The 22,761-nt window shown below is 47.1% G+C and overlaps 1 protein-coding gene across 3 annotated transcripts in view; it reads right to left on the reverse strand.

Annotated features, from left to right (window-relative positions):
* The window catches only part of SLC15A2 (solute carrier family 15 member 2), a 78,459-nt gene extending 68,194 nt beyond the window's left edge, over positions 1-10,265 (reverse strand). Inside the window, exon 1 of one of the 3 annotated variants that reach the window (XM_066999199.1) lies at positions 9,992-10,265. In XM_066999199.1, coding sequence (XP_066855300.1) covers positions 9,992-10,082 — 91 coding nt within the window. In that variant the 5' untranslated portion in view covers positions 10,083-10,265. The remainder of the gene's footprint in view (positions 1-9,991) is intronic. The other 2 variants (XM_066999200.1, XM_066999198.1) reach the window with 2 other exon arrangements.
* Positions 10,266-22,761: the final 12,496 nt, after the last annotated feature.

Raw genomic sequence — 22,761 nt, forward strand, 5'->3', positions numbered from 1 at the left:
TTGGGAAAATCTTTACAGAAGGGACTTCAGACCTCCAGTAATAAAGGAAATAAAAAGCATCTGCACTGACAGCTCCAGTTAGGAGTAAAGAAGCACAAAGAGCTTTGAAAAACAACCAGCCTTTCATCTTCAATAGCAAGCTCAACAGCTCTGCACCAGCTGCTCTGTAAACAGCATAGCAAGGGAAAGCAAATCATTGGCACCAAATGCATTAAACATGGCAATGGCTTCAGATGACATATTTTGTAAACTTCCTCCTTACAAGTTATGCTATTTCTTAAATCTAAAGGATTACCTGCTGTATAGCAGTGGAGTCATTCTTCCAAGCACCTGGGCAGGTTCATTACCCATGTTTCTTACTGAGTTCCCCACAGGGCAGGCAGTTTGGTTAAGTGAGGATCAAATGGGTTGCCAGGTGACTTGGGTTCATCCTCTGTCTCTGCTTTACATTTTCTGAGGGCCAGCAAATCACTTAATCTTTGGGCCAAGTTTTCACCTGGAGAAGAACAATCTTTTGCAATTCTTTATTGACTCTATCCATACGAACTTTTCAGGAGACAGACAGACACTGCTTGGCAAACTCAAACCTCCTGACAAGAGTAACTTTTCTTAGCTCTGGACCACATAGGAATTGACCCGGAGCACCCAAAAATATGTATATCACAGGCTGAATTAGCTCCAAAGTATAAGTCCTAAACAACAACTAAGTGAAACTACACCCTAGATTTGTTGAGGTTTAATTTAATTGAATCCTCTCATGTGAGCAATGAAACACTACAAACAAGGGTTAAAAGACAGCACTGACAATCCCCCTACAGTATTCTGGGCACTGAAGCAGTTAAACACACTCAGCATCTATGTACATGAGTAGGGAGGGATTACATCCTCTGAGTGGCTTTGCTGTGATCTATTAACACTGAAGTGACATTTTCTTTAATTTCAAACTCTGTTTCCATTATGAAAACTATGTTAGAAATGAAGGACAAGTGGAGTAATGAACAACTGTCACTTCTTATGCCTCTGGCAAAGCATGACCAAACACCCACCTTTCCATTTTCTCCTCACGTAGAAATCTGTTGGGATTCTTGTCACTTAAACTTCCTAAACTTCATTTCACTAACAGGAGAATAAGAATGCCAGGTATTTCCAGAGTACCCCAACGTTTAACAATATCATGATATACATGCTATGTTTGTACCACTTAAAAAACACTACAGCCTCTTTGAATAGCTGCCTGCCTTCATGGGGAAGCAGTTGAAGAGTATTCCTGCAACCCAGTTCCTTGGGTTCACTCTGCTGAGGGTAACTCAGAGTAAAAACCACTGGTGGAACAGATCCTGCTGGACACTTGACACCCACTGCTGCTAAGCCCTAAAAAGCCCTGTTCCAAAAGTCACAGCCCCTTCTGACCTGGCACATGATAGTGCCATGAAGGCACTACTTAGTGGGGAGGTTTGGAGCTCACATCTGCCTAGTGGTCTCTGCCAAGCTGTCAGCCAAATACTTCCTTAGCATTAGGCAGCCCATCCATTTCTGGGGTATCAGCTGCTGTTAGCCAGATGCTCTCCCCTCCATCAGGCACGGGTAGGTGACTTCTCAGGAGCTGCCCTGAGAAGAGCACAGATGTCTGACAGCACTAAAATAGGCACTTTAATTTGTTCTCCCCACTTTGACCCATGAAATAGCACGCGTGTCCCTGCTCTCCTCTTTCATCCACTGCAAAGCAGCCACAGGGTTTCAGGAGACATTTGGGGACTGCACTTGTAATAACCCTGAACACACATCCAGCTGGTATCTGCACTCACTAACCACTCCAGCATGGAGAACAGCAACACTACATCCCACTTGTCCTCAGGGCTGCAGCTCACGCCTTCAGAGCAGGTAGCACTGGTGGCTCAACCCGTTGTACTGCAGAGGGACTCTGCTCGCAAAGTCCTTCAGCAGCTCAGCTGCTCTTAAATGCCTGCTAGGCAGGAGCAGGCTTTGCTCCCACTCAGTACAGCCTTAAAAATCTTAACTTCTTCCCTCAAAGCTGGTTTGCAAAGCAAGTACAGCCAGTGAAAAGGCTGATGTTTTACATGTCTTGCTGTGGTGGACCCTTATGGCTCGATGAGATTCCTTTAACCAGAGGCATGACACCGTCATATGGGGACCACAGACTGGCTGGTACGAAGCTAAGCTTGTTGCTTCTTGGACCTGGTTGGATCTGCCATTTTGTTTTAAGGAAATGGCACAAAGTGGTGTCATCATGTGGACAAGCAGAGTTTAATGCCAAAGGAATGGATCCTCGTGCGTTAGTCTCCAAACCAACTGCCTTCCACTCTCTGGAGACAGCAGCCTGCCAGGCAGAGACAGACATAATTACAGAGATATCATTCCTCACCTCACTCCTTCCCCTTTGTAGACCAGTGTTACTATAAAAAGGGGAAACTGAGGCACGGAGAAAAGTGGCAACTTGTCCAAGACTCAGGGCATCACAGGCAGTCAGGAGGCTGCATCAACCGCTGGTCCATGAGCAGCATCTGTTTCCCTACAGCAGCCTCAAAAAGCCAAGCTCTGTGGCTGGGAGGATGCTTCTCTGAACACCCGCATGAGGCCTGAAGAAGACCAGGGTGACCAGACCCTGCTCTGCAGCAAGGTTGCAGCCTCCTGCCAGAGCCCAGTTTTCCAGAGATGACCAGTGGGAGCAGGATGGCCTTGGAGGCCCCTTCCCCCAGCCAGGCAGAGGCGGAGGTCCAGCCTGGCCCACTTCTCTCCATGGCACAACTGACCCCAATTCGAGCTGCCGACACTTTTTTTGCTCAGGGTGTTTCAGAGCTTGGTTCTTTGTGACTGCCTTTTTGTGTCACGCCGCTGGCACCAGCACGGCCTGTTCCCAGCCTGTTCCAGCAGCTCCCCGACCGCTGAGGTGACCGACGCGGAACAAGGCACAGGCTCCGAGCTGGTCCTCACCGGGGCCTCGGAGAGAAGGGAAGGATCCTGGTGGAGCTTCCTCCCTCTTCTAGGGAAAAAAACGTGCCAGGTGAATGGAGATCCTTTGAAAGAGCAACACTCTGTGCCACAAGCAATGACATCCATTCAGAGGAAAAGAGCTAGGACCCGAGCAACAGGCTGCAGTAGCCATCTCAGTATCTACAACATGAACAATGTAATACTCTTTTCTTAAAGACATTGCATGTTTGAAACGTGCTGAATGAAGCTCTTTGGCACGTTGTTCCATAATGCCTTAGGAAGAAGCAGCCTGGAGCCTTTCGCTGAAATCCCATATAATCTGGAGAACTTCCCCTCAACAACCAGGGCTGGGAATTATGGTTCATGAGCATTTTGCACGGTACTGGCTTTCTGCAGGGTCTCATCCAGGGCAGTCACTCTGGCAAGCACGGCCTGTGTTTTGATGGAGCTCTTGTGCTCCCTCACACCAACACGTACGTAACCCAACTCTGCCGCGCTTCTGTCACACCCGCGCTATCTCTGCAGCCACGGAACTGCTCCGAGATCTCAATTTACAAATCACACCTTCATCGCTGCCAGAAGGGCAATTACCTTTTTTCCGCAACAACAGTAAGCACGGTTATCAATGCTGGCTAGCCCTGGCTGCTCAGGATCAAAGACAAGGAGCTTTCACACATGCATGCAGGAAATCCAGTCCTGGCTACGCTGTTGTAAGTGGGCAAAGCTCAAAAGCATCCTCAGAAACACCCACAATCAGCTGAGCTTGTTCTTGCTGTCAAAGGCTAAGTTTCCCTATTTATGATGCATAACATGAATGTCTCATTTTTCTGTAGAGTGCAACGTTTAAGTTTCTCTCTTGTAATTTTACCAGTAGCCTCCTGTCTCAGTCAACAGAAAAATATTAAAAAACAAGCGCTTCAGAAACAGGCCAAAATAATACAGGCCAAAGCTCAAACAAAACAGCCCATATCATTGCAACAATAAAAATCAGGCTCCTGTTTGCAAAGTACCCCATGTGGATTTTTCTTTTTCCCTGCCAGCATTGACAAACCCACGCAGTTGTTCTGCTGGTGGCTATCTAGGAGAAATGTGGCTGAGCAGGCACTCACCCATCCTACTACCATGGGGCGTGTGTGCGGGGCCACACCGGTACCTGAAAGCAGAGCAAATCCAAACAAGAAACTGCTGCCTTCAATATCCTCAAACAATTGAGGGAGAAAACTGTTCAGGCTACTACAGGGGCTGCAAAGCTTAGGCTTGAATATCAGCCACAAAGCCTCCTGATCCCCTCCTGACACAGGCAGCCCCTCCAATGGGCACACATCCACTGCAGGGACAGGCTCCGGAGCGCAGATGAGGTCCAACATAAGCCCAGGGATGACCAGAGTCCTATGGCTGCCCTCCTTTTGCAAAGAAGCCACCAGGACTTGCTGTATAGAGAAACCAGGTCACCATCAGTGACGTGTGGTGAAAAGCAATCTCGCGGGCATCACCTCACACAAAGCAGGGGATGCTTTTTCCAGGTCCCAGACAAGCACCAAGGGACATTCAAAATCAAACCAGAGCAGAATAAGTGAATTTAGCCCCTTGACCAGTGCAGGACGGACAGATGGACTCCTGCTGCCTCAGCTGATGCCACTGATTCATGCAGTTCATGCAATGCCCTTTCCACCTCAGACCCCCTGGCTCAGCAGTTTTGTTAAGGGCGGGTCACTTCCAACCCCTCAGTTTATTGCCTTCCTCAATTCATGCTACATGGTACTTCTCCATTTCCCCCTCTTTCTCCTCCCCATGGCTATTACATGAAACCTAACCAATTCCCAGTTTAATTGCTTTCAAGACCTTTCTTTTCCCACTCTAACTCCCCAGCCACACATTCAGGAGTGCAAAAGGGAAAGCCATGAGGGACTGTGTTAGAGTCGTGGTGCTATCATTGCTGTGCTGTCACTCTCCATTGGAAGACTTCACACATTAGAGGCATTGCTGAATTATAGCTAGAGTTTTAAGACCAAGGGAGTCCTGCACACTCTTTTTACAGATGGAAAAAACACGGCCCATAATGACGATGGCAAGAAATCTGTTTTTTTTGTTGTTGTTGTTTTGGTTTTTTTTTTCCCTCCCCAGGCTGGTATTTCCATGTTACCTCAGTTGCTTCTGTTTATTTTTCACTTTTTTTCTACCGCCAAGCTTGTCCACCCTGCACCTGCACTGGACTTGACCAGCCCCATCCCACAGTCCGTCACAGCAAGTCACTCAACCCAAAAGGTAAAGGGCTAAACCCAGATTAGAGGTCAAAGTAAATACTGATCTGAAGGGTTTTGTGTTTGGGAACAGGTAAGTGCTTGTCTTACTGGAAAGCTGGTTTAATTCATTGTTTTCAGCTAAATAAATGCAAGGGCACAAGAAAGCCACTGACACGCTGAAGCACAGGAAATCTCCAGCACATAATAGAGTGGCCAGCACACGAAAGCACAGTAACTCATTCAAGTACTCTGAAATTCTCAGCTGAAAATTACTATGTTGTTACACTTGATTATTTAGAGGCCTTGAGTGCTCTGTCCAAGAAGACAACCCATTCAATCCAGTTACGTCTTATGTGTAAAACTCAATACCCAGGTTCTGGACCAAGAGAGCAGCCATCATGCCAAGGGGACAGAAACCTTTTATACCCTCCTTCACAAAACACTGTGTAGGGCACCGAGACAAACACCTTTCCCCATCATGACTTACAGTCTGCAGTGTTGATCAGCTCACGGAACAGGACAAGCAAATCACTCGCAGCCAAATCAGATCTCCTTGATCCAGAGGGCCACTGGCAGAGCCCAATCAAGAAACAACTAAAGACACCGCAAATCACCTTGCATTGGAAGCTCCCTCCTGTCTCTCCCTCTGGGGCTGATCATCTCAGCTTCCTGGTGGAGCTAAGTACCTGGTATGGTATTAGCATCACACACCAGGCACCTCTTCCAAGGATGGGGAGATATCAGCCATACCACAGGGTGCACAGAGAACAGCAAATACGAGCGGCCCTCCGAGATAGCAGCAGGCATTGTTTCTCATCTCACACCAGAGCACTGACCAGCAAGAAATGTAACAGATTGGTCTTAATTGTAAAATTCTCCAGGCAGGCCAACCAGCAATGCAGTGGTATCAAACAGCTGGTAAGCATTATGGATGATTCCAGCTACTGGGCCCTTAATAGAAGAGGTACCTATAAAGGTTTTGCTCTGGCAATCAAGCCCTTGAGATGCTGATAGCCCTCGCAGGGTTTTTATATAAAACCTCACAGCTTTATAAGCAGGGAACTTGGAGCCTGTTGCAGGAGCAGGCTGAAATATGCAGTGAGATTACAGGTTTCAGCACCTGGAAACCAGACATGCATCCTGCTTTTAAAGCACTATTAGGAGCAGAGTGGACCGCTATGATTTGAAGTAGGGGTTTATTTAAAAAATTTAGAAGTATTTCTGATGTGTTTTTCCCAGACATAAATAAATTGATGTAATCTCTTTTCAGAAAGTGGAAGGAAATGCTACCTTGTTGGGACTGCAGGAGCGGACTTATCAGCTTTGTTCCTGAAACCGAAGGGCATGTCTGAGATCACCCAGCCTCATCCAGGCATCAGCTGAATGAGTGGCTGCAGTCTCCCACACCACCAGTTCCATCAGGCTCTTGCTGGGTGACAGTTTGGGTTAATTGCAGGGGTCAACAGCTGAGCTCAGGGCAGTAAACACTGCACAGAGCAGCTTTCACTAACACACTCCTGTGGCAGAGGAAATCTATTTCCTTTACCTGAACAGAGGAGATGGATAAAACCCCACCGAGGCCAGCAGATTTCATAGTTCTGAATGCATGTGATGGGCTGGACTGAGAAGTGGGGAAGAACCAGCGTGGGCACTTGATTCCTGCATCTTTTCCTAGCAATGCCAGACACCGGCTGTTACACCTCAGAGCTCTGCCAAAGGTCCTCATCCCTTTCCTGGTGGAGTGATGGGATAGAGTAAGCAGCGAGGTCCAGGTGTTGCAGGACTCTGCTGAGCCTTGGTAGTTTTTTTTCTGCACAGATCCATCACACCCTTCTGCACCCACAATGCCCCTTCTCAGTCTTCCTACTGGTACCGGACTGCTTGGGGATAGGAGCCGTGCACTCATACAGTAGCTAGAAAAATGTAGCCTTGCGCTCTGCTTAGGCCTCTGCGCGCCATGTGGGAGAAGTGTTCCTCCAGGACCAAGCTGGGTTTGGAAATAGGGAAAAGCCAGTGGCACACAGCAAGGCAGGGGGGAAGCACCCCGGTGCCAAGGTGGAATTGGTGCGGAGCAGATCTGGAGCGATGGCCTGGGACTGCAAAGCTTCAAGGTACACCTCCTAACCAGCTGGCCAGGCATCGACTGCCCGGACACCCCTGAAAGCCTTGGGCCCTCGGGGGGTGAGGGGACAGGTACTTTGGGGGCAGTTTGCAGGAACAAAATCCTCTCTCGTAGCTGTAGCTCAGGTTGTCCCTGTTCCTCGGGGCCGCCCTCCTGTCCCCAGAGTCAGCCCAGCTCTCGCCTCCTGATGCCTGGAGGACCGGGCAGGGAGCCGAGGCCTCCAGGCCGAGGGTGCCCACAGCCGCGGGGACGGGCAGACCGAACCTCCCCAGGAGGAGGCAGCGGGACTGCGATCTTTCCACTGCGGATGAGTCACTTCCAACCGGGCTATTAAGTTATTACATTGTATTATTATATTAACGTCATTGCCATTTTCAGGAGAAGATAAACCTAATTTTAATCTGCTCTTAATTGAAAGCTTATCAAGAGACTGGCTCCATCCCTACGCAGTGAGAGGGCTTTTTTTTTTTCTCCTCCTTCCCTTCCCCCTCTCCATACGCTGCACTCTTTACGCTGATGAAAAGAAACATCTCTATTCATTAGAGAAAAAGCAGCTCGGAGTCAATCAGGCCTGTTAACCTACAGCCTGGGCTGTTATCGACGATCAGACCTCTCCCAACAACAAAAAACCTGCTGGGGGCTGCGGTTTGGCGGCCTGTTGCAGCAGTTCCCTTAGCTGTTCCTCTTTATGTTGGGGTACTTGACAGTTTCCATTAGGTGAAGTGAGAATATTAAAGATATTTGAGCAGCTCTGGGAGAAAGTTGACTATATAATACAAGGGGACTGTGCAGATTTTAATTACAGATTCTCCCAAAAATCCATAGAAAGTCTGATTAAACTCCTAATTACTTTTAAAGAAGTGAATAAGCAGTCAATAAGATGAACAGCAGTCTCTCTCCTCCTCTCTTTTTCTTCTGAGCAAGTTCCACGCTGATAGCACGCTGCAGATGTATTACCACAGGCAAGTTACCAGGAGACTAAAGGGGAAACATTTCTCTAAAGACTCCTTCGAAGGAACTTTTTGCGACATCCTCAGTACCAAGGCCGGCCCTGAAATCATTCGGGTCGCGATGATTTGCACCAGCAGAGGAACTGCCCGTTGCCCCAGCAGCGACTTCATTTTGCAGGATTATACATCGGCTTTTCCAGCCGCGCTCAGCCTCCCCACACAAGCAGCGCCGGCCCTCGGGGGGCTGTGGCGGGGTTTCTTCCCCCTGTCCAGCACGAGGAGGTGATGCTCACACGATGTACGCCTTGTCCCTGGGGGCTGCAGTTGGTTCTCCTGGCTGTGTTTTATTACTGGCAGCCTCCCCAGGCATGCCACATAACCACGCTGAGCAACGTCACTTACCCCGCTCTGTCAGACTGCGGGGCTGGCAGCAATGTCCACCCTGAGAGCCCTGGCCTGAGGTCACGGCTTGGTGTCTCCACAGCTGAAGATGTGGGCACCTCCGCGCTAAGCAGGGCTGAGAGAAATACGCTTATTCCAAGGGGAGCTCTCACTGGATGAGGAGAAACCTCTCGATCCCGGCCCCATGGGCCCCGTTCCAGCCCATTCATAGGTAATTTGTAGGCTGAAGGTGGGACCCATTCTGAGGTGGTGTACAGCGAGACATGCAGACCAAGCCAACGCTGTTCCCAGGGCACAGCCATGCTCCTGGCCTGTTTTTCAAGATGTTATTATTTATTTTGCTGTCTCCAATGCCAATATCCTTAACCCTGTAAATACCTTTCATTTTCCCATCTCAGGAAGCGGGAGTGTTTCTAAGGGGTCACCTGTTCCGGGGCTTTCATTCTTCATCTCCAAATATCACCACGCTCCGCCTCTCACCTATTTTTTATATTTTCCTCGCAGAGAAGACACACAGCTACCCAGAACCTCCTCCTACACCACCGTCAGTGATATTCTAGACAAAGCACAAGACTGGGAAGAAGCCAGCCCAGCTTAGGGGCAGTAACCACCCATCTCCCCCATCCCTATCCACGGTGCCAATGCAGTTTGCACTCTCTGATGTGGCCAGAACCACAGTTTATCCGAAAACCCAAGTCCCATAACTTTCACAAACCTTTCAAGTGAGTCCCCAGTCCTGGAGGGACCTTGATGAGAGCATGCAGGTGACCTCTAGTAAAACTGTTGATAATTTGAGGCTAAAGCCACCTTGTGCACTGGGTACAGCACCCAACAGAATGAGGCCCGTGCTGGCTGGCAGCTCTCAATGCTTTTGACATAAAAGCAACTTTTGACAGAGAAAACACAGCTGAAGTAGCAAGGCTACTGGGCATGAACATTTGAAGCCTCTTTTTTTTCTCTTCTGGGAGAGGGCTGCAAAGTGGGGTCTTAAGGGGAAGAACAAAACTAGGAAGGGAAGGAGAAGATTTTGCTGTGCATTGGAGAGGTAGATTAATTCCTAAGCCTTAAGCCAAAGGGATGAGAGAAGAAAGAAAGGATCTTGGAAAGGGAAGGGGGGAAGGAGTTTGCTCCGCAACCAAGGCTGGGTAATAAGGCATATGTGGCTTCCAGTGACAGTGTGTGAATTTACAGTATAATAAAGATATATACGGCCATTTGGAACAAGCTATTTCTAACATAAAATGACTCTGTATATTGATTGCCCGAGGAATTTGTACAGAACCTTATTTCCAGACATATAACTGAGCATATTATTTACTCACCATAAAAGCTGGATAAATGGCCAGACTCCAGGAGGGTGTGAGGCAATGGTAGTCGTTCATTGACAGGATGAATGGAAGGAGGTTTCAGCATGACAGAGAACGCCAGGATGCTGGGACCTATCCCACCAAGCCAGCAGCTTCAGCGAGTCACTGCAAATGTATAGATCAGGTGTATCTGCTTGGTTTTTTTTTGGTGGTGGTGGTGGTGGTGGTTTTGTTTGTTTGTTTGTTTCAAAAGATGAGGCCACTCCAAGACCCTTTTGAGGAGACAGGAGCCCAACACACAGAAAAATCATGATTTCTTCTCTCTTTTCTTCATGATTTCTTCTCTCAAGTAGCACTGAGAAACTGAGAAATGAGGAATCAGAGGCCAGCAAGTCCAGAAAGCAGAAGGGTCTGAAGCAGAGCAGACTCTTATAGGGCAGCATACGAGGCCCCAAACCATGGGAGCCCAGCTAGACCCCACATCAGTCACTTACTTAATGATAAAGGAGAGATGACAGCTGTGGATCGACCCTTGCCTTGCTTCCCATGAGCCCAAGGCCAGCCTGGTCTGAGACAGGTCTCCCTCAGCACTACTGAGAGCTACTGGCTCATTTCCATCTGGATAGAAGTGCCTGAACAGCACGCTGTGAAGCTTGGATGGCAAATGCTTCCAGATCCCCTTTCCCCTTCCCAAGAGACCCTTAGGCATACCAGTTTCCAAAGGGAAAGGGCTTTGTAGGTCTCTTTGTCTTTCGATAAGACCATAAGCTTCAAAGTATTTCCTAGGAAGTGTGATGGACACATCATCTGGGAAATGCAAACAAGACTTGAAGGAAGAAAGAGTCTGAAGATGAGAGAGGAATAGAGAAATACCCTTTGGTTTCACAGAAGATAAGCAAGCAGTAAGACCAGCTCAGAGACAGGGAATTCTGCAAAGTTTAGCAGCTCTACTGCAATTGTATTTAGACTATTAATAGTTTTGCTTTGACTTGTAAAACAGGTGAACAAGCAATGCTGTGATCTTGAGCATTCTCCTCCCCATCTCCTTGCCTTTCACACTCCATCGTAATGTTATGTGTAAGTGATACCAAGTCCAGACTGAGATCCCCTGGGCAGGGACTGCATCATTTCCATATTCCGTTAAGTGTCCAGATAGTCCCCGCATAGCAGTTACGCGTAGAGACCCAAAGGACTGGCCAGGCAGGTGATGGGGTCTTGATTCATGACTTCTGCTCATCAGCAAGGTGCTCTAATAATGAGGATGGAAAAAACAAGGTGTAAGAGGCTGTGAAAGGGTTGTAAAACTGCCTTTATGTTCAGCACACAGCCACTCCACCAGAGCAGCCCAGAGTATCAAAGAAAGAGGTTGAATATTCTTGTACTCCTGCTGCCACCTAAAGGAAATTTCTCAAAAATGTTCTGAAATGTGGAATAACCATATGTATGTTTCCATGCTGGGGCAGGCTTCTAGCTGGAGAAAAAGAAAAAAGAAAAAAAAAAAAGATCCATTTGGAACACAAAATATTATGTTATGTTATACTTCTATCTTCCAGGAATCTGCTCCAGTGTCCTGGTAGATTTCAGCACGACCATGGTTGCCAAAGGATGGGGCCAGGGGACTTGTGCCAGCACTGCAAGGACTCCAGCACTGACGGTCTTGATGGCCATGGCCTAAGGATACAGATAAGGGAATGTCTGTAGAGAGCCGCAATATCTTTTATTACACAAGCTGACATAAATGGTAAACAGATTAAGGGTCAGAAATATATTTTCTTCATTTGGGGAACATAAGTTCTTGTTAAATGGATCCTTCTGAAATAGTTTTCCTTAAGGCACTCAATTCCTATGTTTGAGTTTTCCTCATTATTCAGGGGAGACATTGGGTCCTTTGCTGCCTTTGAAGAGATGAGAAGGTCAGGCCAGCTTTAGAAACCTGGCACCACGGCCTTTTCCCGATGTCGGCTTCCTTTAATGCAGCTCACTTGGTTGAATCCATTCTTATGGGATTATTTTTTTTTCCAGAATTGGGCATATTCCAATGGTGCTGCTGGTAGCTGGGCAAAGCGAAGATTTCTAAAAGGAAATGTTGTTCCCATATTGTGCATAAAATAGCAATAACTTTGTTTAAGCTTCTATGCTGAATAAATGCCCAACACCAGAAGTTCTGTGCAGTCAGCACTAGTGAGCCCAGGGAAATATTAAATTGCCTCATAAACTGGAAGCCAAATGGAACTATTACTTAAATGCTCAAAAAGTGTAATTTGCTGCTGCAGATCAACGAATTGCCTTATTAAATAGAGGGAACATTACTATATGAGTGAAATTGGCTTTACAACTTTAACTGTGGAGTTCACATTTTAATACCCTTACGTTTAAGGGGTAACGTAACATAGCCTATTTAGCTTTCCACCACATATGCACATGAGGGCATGCATGGACAAGTGCTCATTTGACATTCAGAGTGGTCAGAAGTACAGAAAGTTCGGAGTGGCCAGAGTACAGAAATCTCACTGAAAAGTATCAGAGAATAGGAGCGCTTCTCACGAATGGGACCATACCTCCAGTTCAGGACACTGGGGAAACCAGTCCAGGATGAGTAAGTAGATGCTTCCTGATATCCCAGTATGAAATGGCATGTTTGTCAAGAACTGGTAGCTGTGCGTAAGCTTCAGTGCACAGCATGCCTTGATGTATCATTCCGTGACGTGAATGTCTACCGAACTTATTACCTTCCTCACATATTTACTTTTCGGGACGACTGAACACCGTGTTGTCCTTATTTCACAGAGAGTTAAGCTGAAATGCATATGCATTAAGCAATTTGCCCCAAAGTGTCATATTGCGATGTGTCATTTGATGATAGCTGCTCTACCCTGGTGCTATTCAGGAAGCCATTTGACTCCCAGCCTGTGACTAATGTCTTGCCTGAGCAGTCTTGTCAGGAGATGTGATTTCTACATATGCTTTCCTTCTCCCTGTGTTCCACAGAAACTGCATTTACCCAATTTGGTCTAATACTTTCCCCATTTATCCTCACTAGGGAGTTTTAGCTTGTCTCGATACTGGAAACAGAAGCTATCTAGGTCACCAGCCACAGGTGAATATGACCTTTTAATTAACTGTTCTGAAACTGCTGAGGAATTGGGAATGGAAGACAATAAGGATGATTTTGAAAAAGAGAATGAAATAAAGAAAATAATGCTTCCAAACAGGATTGTCTCCCTGTGATGCCTGTCTTGCTTTCCCTCCCAGAGCACACCACGGGTACAGCCAATATCCCCACAAATCCTCAAAGCAGAGGCTGTACAGGTACGCTGATGTGCTGTGCTCCGCGGCACCGGGCAGCATTAACTCCCCAGCCAGCAGCTCTCGTGACTGACGTCAGAACATATTTCATATCAGAAGACGAAAACCAACAGGGAAATCAGAATGATTGGATTTTATCATACCATTTCATTCTCCAAATGATGGGATTTTATCATACCATTTGATTCTCCAAATGCCCGAATTGGAAAATACTTTTTTCTCCAGTACTAATGAGCATGTATTTTCAGCTCCTTGCTATGGATGGTATTCATACCTATCCCCAGTTGCCCTCAAGGTGTTGTCTACAGAATACAAGAATTCCCAGAGCCCGCAAGTATGGAAGCAAGCAGGTAACTTCCACTAAATATCTGTGCAAGCGTCATCACAGCTGTGCAACACCTCTGACTTCTCAACCATCCAGAAGGTTAAGTTTGCTCAGCATACGTTTAGGTGGCTTGCAGGCAGGGGAGACGACTCCTGCCCCAGCTGAATCAGGAGGCTGTGTGCCAAAGTCCTGCTGAAACACAGGCATGGGGACTACTGAGAACACTCCCCACCTCTGTTTTTGTCTCTTCCAGAAAGGCAAAATAAATAAATAAATACACAGATAAATAATTAAGCAAAGCAAATAACACCACACACACACACACCAAGACAGGAGTATGCATTTCATATTCTAGCAATCCAAAATGTGTCCCTGAGGCCCTGGGTAGCATTTACCTCCCAGCCAACCAAAATTAATTTTCCTTGCTTCTAACATCTCAAGAAACAGTGTCTCTAATGCTTTATTCCACCATGTGTTCTTACCTACATCTATTAGTTTTTGTAATGGCACCCAGGAAAAAAGCAATCAGGTTTACTTGCCATGCTTTGGTTTTGAAATCAAAAGATCCCACGGGTTCTCAGCGGGTTCTCCTCTCCAAAGCAAAAGCCCTCGCTCTCTCTTCTGTTATGCCAGAACTGTAACTACTGCAGTAGCACAGCTGTATGTCTTACTTGGTCTGAGTCCCCTCCACTTCAATGCAAGCTTTGGTGCTCCAAAATTCAAGCAACAAATCAGAGCAACACTAGGCACAAGATGCGCCGCGTACACACCAGCACTTATAGGGCCTGAAAAACACATCTGTAACTTCTGAGCACCAGGAAGATGTAGTCATATTGGCACAGCTTTCTTGGCATTAAAAAAAGAAAAAGAAAAAAAAAGAGAGAGAGAGCCATAATCGTTCCTCAAGATCTTTGCCCTTCTGAATAACCTTACAGTATTTCAGCTATCTGGCCTTTCTCGAGTCCTCAACAGAAAGTTATCCTGCTAGCATCATTATTGCCACAGACAGAAAAGCAAGACAGGAAGTTAAGTGACAGATCAGAGACAAGAAAAGCACTTTATTTTGGCTCAGCAATGTGAAGGAGAAAGGCCTTTTATTTTCACTCAGTTAACAAGTTGCTTGTGGAGATGTTCCCTTCCTGTTCACAGTCCTGCGTCTGGATGAAGAATTTCTGCATTGCATGTAGAAATATTTACGTGGAGGCAAGCCAATGTATTGATCAGAGGACAAGTTCTCTGCCTGGGATTAGGGGAAAATTATCTGTGGTCCTCATTCTCTGTTTAGCACGGCTTGCTGTGAGGTGCCTGCAGACAGCAGCAGGAGTTATGCTGAACTGGATGAGGGTCTTTTTGGCGTCCCCAAGCCACATGGCACGGAGCAGGCCCCCAAGGCTGTGGGCCAGCAGAGCCGGGCTGTGGTTCACGGGGAGTGACTGCAGCAGATCTGACACAGGCACGGGCTGCAGACTGGGATGTGGGATGAAATCCTACTCCGATTTGTTCCTGGTACTGGAGGAAAATAAATTGTGCGCATACATTATCACACTTCACATGCTTATCCAACCGGGGATTAGTGACAGCTGTCTAACGCCAGCACATATAAGCAGTGACACCAGATACGAAGAGGTCCATGAAGCAGAACAGACCATCACGCGGATTCAGGCTTGCTTTGGAGAGGCTGATCTGCAGAACATCCTAGTATCCTCCGCTATCCACTTCCATTAACAATAAATTTCCTTGCATTCTTCAAGTTGTTAGTGCAATACTGGCATAGCTTCTGTTTTGGTTTGTTTTTTTTTTTCTAATGCACACATTTAAGGTTGGAAAAGGGATAACATAGAGAGAACTGTGCTAATTTTCACGTGCTTTAGAGACCACAGACAAATCTATCGCTCTGCTTCCACTGAACTAGCATTGGACCCTCTGAAGTTATAAGCCCACTAACGAGAGAGAACAGCCTTCTGGTACTTCCAGTGAGGCATCTTTCCTGTCTGCAGGTGGGAGACACCCACACGCCCAGCTTCACTATAGTAAATGCCAAACAAGCCTGATAAGAGACAAAGTTAGTGCCTGAAATAACAATAGGCCACAGAAAAGGAAAGCTTGTCTGGCATTGTGTAAGAGGAGCCTTTGGAGCATCAGTGGCAGAGACAGTTTGAGGAGCAGAGAAACCAGGTCTCTGCCCCTGGATGCCCTCTCACATGCACATGTCCATGGGCAACTCTGTAAAATTACTGTTTCACCTGCTGAGAGCTCAGTGTTAATTACAGGAGTCTAGACTGAGAGCAAAACCCAAGGCATTAGAGGCCAATGTGTTTAGGCCAGAAGGTAAAGAGGAGTACAAGCAATAAAAAGAATTGTATTAAAGATATGAACTACCTAGCAAGGGGACTAGAAGACCTATAAAAACAAGGAGAAGTGAGTTAGGAAGATTATTAAGGAACCAGAAAGAGATATTGAGTATCAGACTTACAGAGAGGTTCCCAGAAAGCACAGTGCACTGTGGACAAATCTGCAGCAGACAGAAAGTAAACAAGACAATTACTCCAGTAAAAATCATAGGGGGGAACTGGAGTCAGCAGGTGATGAAATGGGGGAATTTATGAAGCAATTTTTTTCCTCCCGCCTCTTTGCAGGGAAAGGAGAGGCCCAGTGCTGTGACAGGGGCTATATCTCTGGAAGGGAGAGGGCTAGATAATGCACAGACAGTAATAGAAATGGTTTGGGAAAATATAGGGCATTCACCACCTCCAGATACATGAAACACCTGCTTAAAGGAGAAAACATACCTAGCAGCTCCGCGGGAAATGAAGGTAACAGCCGGAGAGCATCAGGTCTGAGGAGGGAATCTGAGAACATCCAGCAGTACTAGCAAAGGAACACAATGGAAGACATATTTTGATTAGAGTTAGAAAACATTCCTACTGTGTTAGCACAGCACTGAGATACCCAAGCTGGATCAGGGAAGCAGCCGGGCAAGCGGGTGCCATGCCAGCTGCAGGGCTGTGAGCCTGGTGCCATGACCCCACGAAGCCCCATTTCATCGGGCACTTCAGAGCTCCAAGGTATGGCTGATCCAAGCACAAACAGGAAGAAAGGCAGATCCAGAGCACGGAGGAACTGGCAATCTGCACATACCATTACCTCGAGGTAGTCCTGGGCAAACGGGTAAAGTCTTTTCCCCTAATTCATAACGTCCAAGCAGAAAAAAAGGATGTGTTTTGGATGTGTGCGGCAGCCTTACGGCAGGAGAGCGAGAAGGTGTGTGCCTTAGCCTCTGGTCATGACTCTGAGCAATCTGCCATTAGCTCTGCCTGTGGGCCACAGCAGACCCTGGGGATTCACCGTGCTTTCCACTCAGAGCAGGAAACAAGGCTGTAAAGGTGGGAGAGGAGAAACTGAGGCACAAACCTGTTACAGAGGCTTGGCCTCTTCCTTTACACAGGAAGCCCGTGAACAACTGGCGATTCCTTCTTTAGATCCCTAAGAACTCCACTCAAGCCAGAGCAATTACAGGAGTTAAGAAAGAATCCAGTCCATTTGACTAGATCTCCTGGCTTCCACACCAGATCTCAAAAACCCATTTTCCAGTCTGACAGCAGACTTGCAGGGCAGTGAGACACAGTATAGAAAATGGCTGTGATTTCACCTCTTCCTTAAACTCAGCTTTCCGGGTTGTAAGCCACAGGTGCTGGGGAATGATGATGCTAAAATACCAGACTATTTTCAAAGGAAGAGTCCCTCGCCAGTCTCAGTTCTTACAAACACGTCTGGGTGGGGTGAGCCCTACTGAATAACTCAGCCCTCGTGAAGGTGTCCAGCAAGGAAGAAGTGCAGATATCCTGAGGCCTAGTTTCCCGCTCACTTTGTGCCTTATCTCAGGTAATCTCCCACGTACACACAGGCAAGGCTTTTCCTTAGAAACAAGGCAGGGTTGTTTTCCAGATCAGCTCTAAAACGTCAGCAGTGCTGTGCTTACTAAAAGCTGGGGGGGCACTTTCAGGTCTGTACGACCAGCGAGGCAATGAATGCCCAGTGTCGTCATGCCTATTTGGTAGCTGGTTCATTTTTCCTGACCCACAGTTAGCCTTTAATTAGTACTTAACTAGTCACGAGTGGCAGGGATTAATAGGATGAACTGCCACTCAGGAGATCTAATCTCCTTCCTGCTTCTTCTGCTGCCTCTATATGGACAGTACATTCGTTATAGTACAGACTGCCTAGAGTGTGTCCACCTATTTTCAGTTTTTGTGCCGATTTCCATGGCAATGCTGTTCAGGCTCAATTTTCCTGGACAAATGAATGTTTTAAATTACATTCCCCATAAGCATTAGCTCTGGGGACCGTATGTGGCAAATTTACAACTCTTTCAATTTGTCTACAGGAAGATGAGGAACATGACTGCTTGTAAATAACAGGTTTGAGGATATAAATCATCGCCCTGCTTCCATCCATCTGTCCCACAGACTCTGCAGCTAAAAATGCACAGTTCATTACCACATAGTTGTTAGCCAAGTTTCAAGCAGTGTTAATACGCATCTTCATGCATCGGTGGCAGACGAGGTCGATCAGCTCAGCCCTGCTCCGAGCACGGCAGAAGCGGTAATGCTGCCTGGTGGAGAGGCTTTGCAGGTCCTGCGTGTGCTCAGGACAGCCTCTTTTACCCGTTCCCAAACGTGCTGAGGCTCAGAGCATTGATTTGTGTCGGGACGAGGGCAGAGCAGACGCTGCTCGAAGTGCAGAGCAGTGTCTAGCAGGCGCGGGTAAGCGGCTGAGTGATGGGTGCTAGAGGAAGGCTTGCAAGTAAATAATATATCTGTCTCTGCTCTGATGTATGTTGCAAAGCAACTAATTCCTTCCCCTCTGCATAGCTGCTGCTGAAGTATGGTGGCTGACTACACACTCGGCGATGGCCTGCCCTTGAACATGGGCTAGCAATGCGGAGCCCCGCCACGCTATCTTGACTTTGAAGAATATTACAGTAGCTTTAAAGCTCTCAGACATTAAGAGACCATTACTCACTGTCTCCTCGGAGCTGATGGAGTCCTTGCCCTATGTGTTCTCCATTTAACAAATGTCACCGACTGTTTTACAACACGCTCCGCCGAGGAACAGAGGGATCTTTCAATTCAAACAGAGCTGCGATAGATTTAAGCAGCAAGGAGCGCTTTGCGCTTGCCTGGGGGCAAAGCGGTTCTGCAGGCAAAGGTCAGGGTAAGAGGTCCCAAACGAGACTGTCCTGAACACAGGGGCTTTCTGTGGGCAGACCCCGTCTGTCCCTTGCAGCCAGCTACAGGTGCCTGTACCGCAGGCTCAGCGGCAAGGCTGAGAGACGCACCCAATGTCATGCAGCAAGTCTGTAGCAGAATTCGGGCTCGTGTGCTTCAGCCGTTGCCTAGCGGAGCGGTGCCAGACTTCACGAGTTCTGGATACAGCAGGCAGGCCTCCAAGGTGTCTGAAGCAAGAAGAGAGGACAACACGGAGCTGCCAGGTACTTCCCATGTGGGCAGCAGCAGCTCAGCGGCGCTGTTGTTTCAACCTCCATGCAGTGGGAGATTGACACCAAATCTTCATCAGCTCAGACAATAATTAACGCTTCCCCGTGTTAACCCAGGAGATAATGTGGAAGTCTATAAACGTAGTCAATGGTAATCATGAACCTACATCCCAGTAATGTTGTGAAGGAGAATTAATAATTGTACTCTTTTTAATACAGAGAAAATGTTATATTATAGCTAAGTTTTTTTTTTTCAAATCTGAACTGGACAAAGATAAAATAGCACAGCCACTCCACACTATCATAATAACTTCCATTCCCTGGGCATAACGGATTTAATATCATTATCTAGAGATAGTATGTGTTCCCATTCTTCTGAAATCACCTACTCTTTGTCTATGGTTAATTACTTTGTATGAGAGCTGCTTAAAAATTATTTCCCCAAGTGGAAAATTTGGATGAAAATGAGAACATTCTGGTCTGGAATCAAAATTCTCAGCAGAAAACTGATGTGTTTTTTCTTTCTCCCCAACTGCGCAAAGCATTGTATTAAAAGTTTTAAGTTTGGGTTTTCTATTGAAAAGCATCTACTTTCTCCAGTGTTGTTTTTGTTTTTCAAAGAAAGAAGATGCCTTTCATGAGCCACTTTTTGCTATGACAAAACTAATTATTTTTTTTTTGGCTTTAGATCTAACCATTGCATGGGTCTCACTGCTCCAGCAGCTAACAATTACCCCAAAGGACTCGGTATCTCTGACAGACACTTCTATTTTTTTAACGCTTTCACACCGTGCTTTGCACCAATACCCCGTGTTGTGCTCACTGGAACAAGCTCAGAGCAGGGGAAGTGGATTTCCAGAATCAAACCCAGGGACGGAGGCACGCGATATATTTTAACCTACCTCCTTGTTCCTTCAGGACTGTGCCAGAAGCAGTTTGGCAGCTATCAGCGCTCGCTTCTGGAGGCAGAGCGATTCTCTGCAACCACAGCTGGAACAGACTTTTTCACCTTCTACCCTAGCACCAAACAACCTTCCCCCGGGCCTCATCAGAGCCAGCCATTTGTGAAATGGCTGTGCAAGAGGGGTACGAAAGGCAGGAGGAACTTGGATGCTGTTCCAGCCTTAATGTAATAACAGAGGTGCTGCTGAGGAGTGATGTATTCTGTGTCCCTCAGTCCCTCCAAGATCCCAATTAATACGATTCCATTAACTTCAGAAGGTGTGCTAAGTAGTAATGCTCTGGGCCATTAATTCCAACAACGTCAGCATGCTCTTGCTATGACATTTGCCTTAATTAGTACCATAACCCACTACTTGACTGCAAGCCTTGCAGGTAATAATTCATACGCCAGTCCCCCATAAACAGAACTTTGGGTGCTCTCTGCTAGAAGCTGTAACCAACCTGTCCATGCTAAAAAGAGGCAGGCAGCGGGGCACGGGGTTTACAATGCAGTAAGAGAAAAGAAGGGGGTTGAAAAGGATGCTGCTGAAGTTATTGTAACTCTTTGGGCCTTGGTTCCCCCCTAGGGGTCTGCAAGGCTTCAGAACTGACTGTGATGCTCTTCAGAGATCCACCAAAAAGCAATAGACTAGAGAAAGCATCCTTGGATGGCATTAGTTTGTAGTAAGCTCTAGGCAACTTGTAAAATCTTCAGATGGATTAGATTCAGCTGAGAAGGATATAGTCCCTTGAAAATGAGAAGCGAGGTCCTTATCCACCCTGCAAATAGTCCCTGAACTAGTCAGACTCTCTGCTGCCAGAGATCAGTATGAGGCATGATGCTTTGTTTCTCCCTCGGTGATAACAAGGCTGTCCTTGGGGAGAGGTGGGGGGGGGGACAGGATTTGTAATTTAGAGTGGGGCAAGAACACTTACTGGCAGAGAGAAGCAGCTCTCAAGGAAACTGAAGTACATTGTGCCTCTTAGAAGTAATCTCTTTTCAGATGACAACGTATTTCCCAATTCCTAATGAAGCAGGCTGCAAAGCTCCTGTGAGATGTGTTTTTTGAACACGTTTTATCTCCAAGGAAAGCCAGATGTGCAGGGAAGGAAAGGAGCTTATCCAGACCACCTATTTTTCAGGGACAGAGCTCAGACTCGTGTTTTAAATAGGGGACAATTACCTGTTCCACATTATCTGTAGCTTTGCAGGTGGAAGGTATGACATACACCTTGGAGAAGAGGAACACACAGGGATCTTCTGTGGTTGCTAGTGCAGGAGCGATAGGCATGAGCCCCCCACCCAAAGGAAACCATCTTGGTCACTCTGCTGCCTGCCACAGCCAAAGGTCTTGGAAGGACAGAAAGCAGAATGCAGAGAGGACCACCAGAATTTTTTGCTTTCCAACACAGCCTCTAAAACTTAAGAAGTAATTAGCACTGACAACAGTCAGCAAAGCAAATGTCATTCTAGGCAGCCTTGTCTGAACGAGCCAACCACAAGTAGCATGGGAAAGAACTGATGATGCCTCGAAATATCCATGCTCTTGAGGTTGGTACATTTTGGCCAGAAGTCTCCCAAGAACACACAGCCTTGTTACAGGGTCAGCTCTCAAGGCACACTGGGAAGGTATCAGCATGGGACAGCAGTGATGCTACTGGGTATGGACCAGTCATGCAGAAAAACGCAGGTTGCTGGAAGGACACTGAATATCGAATAAAGAAAGGAAATGTAACCAAAGATGTCATCTCCTTCAAACCGGTCCTTTTGGGATCAGCCCTAAAAAGCAAGAGATTCTGATGCACAGAGTGTCTTCTAAATGTTATCTCATTCTCCACCTAGGCACGACAAACAGATGTTCCCAGTAACAACACCTCTTGTAGCTAAATGAGATAACACAGTTGGCTGAGAGATGCCAGAAATGTTGTTCCCAGCCCGTTCATTCCTTGTCTTTCCAGCTGAGACTGACAAGAAGAAAGGCGCTGACTGCCAGTTAGAGTTTCTGAAGGCAACGCTACTCCAGAAAGAATTCAGATGAGACGAAACCACTCATTTCCCCCAGGACTTCATTTTCATCAGCAGGGAAGAAAATGTAATACGTCCCTGCAGGCCCTTGACACTGAAGTCTGAGGGCCTCACTCTGATCTCTATTATACTCATGTAAATCAAGGCCCGCTTGTACCACAGAGCCAGTGACATTTCACCACTGCAATATTAACAAGGCCCCAGATATCGCCTTCCCTGTCATGCATTCTGAAAGGAGGCGGAAGATGCCTTGATTGCGATTCACTGCCCTTAACTTACATGTGTGAGCTGGCCAGTTGCTGAAAGAAAGGAGGGAAAGTGCTGAGGCCGAAGGGGAGGTCTGTGCTAGTGCAGCAGCTGGAGCAGGCCTTCTCTGTGCCAGAACAGTGCAGGCTCGCTGGGGGAAGATGTTAACCGAGGGGAGGAAGAGCACCAGTCCTTCCCAACAAGGGCAGCATCCACCCCCCAGACTGACATCCCCCCATGCCCACACCTACCCTCTTCCCCCCCTGGACTCTCAGAGTCTCAGTGACCCTGGTCATTCTCCAGCTTCCTGCTAGGGGCAGACTGAGCACAGCCCAGAAGAAAAGTACCTGTTCGAACCAAGCTGTGTTGTGTTCTGATGGAGCACGATGGGTTTTGCTGCCACCAGGAAATCAGCCGTAAATATCCATTCCCACTTATGTAGC

This window comes from Anser cygnoides, chromosome 6 (genome assembly GCF_040182565.1).
Source record: "Anser cygnoides isolate HZ-2024a breed goose chromosome 6, Taihu_goose_T2T_genome, whole genome shotgun sequence".
NCBI classification, from domain to species: domain Eukaryota; kingdom Metazoa; phylum Chordata; class Aves; order Anseriformes; family Anatidae; genus Anser; species Anser cygnoides.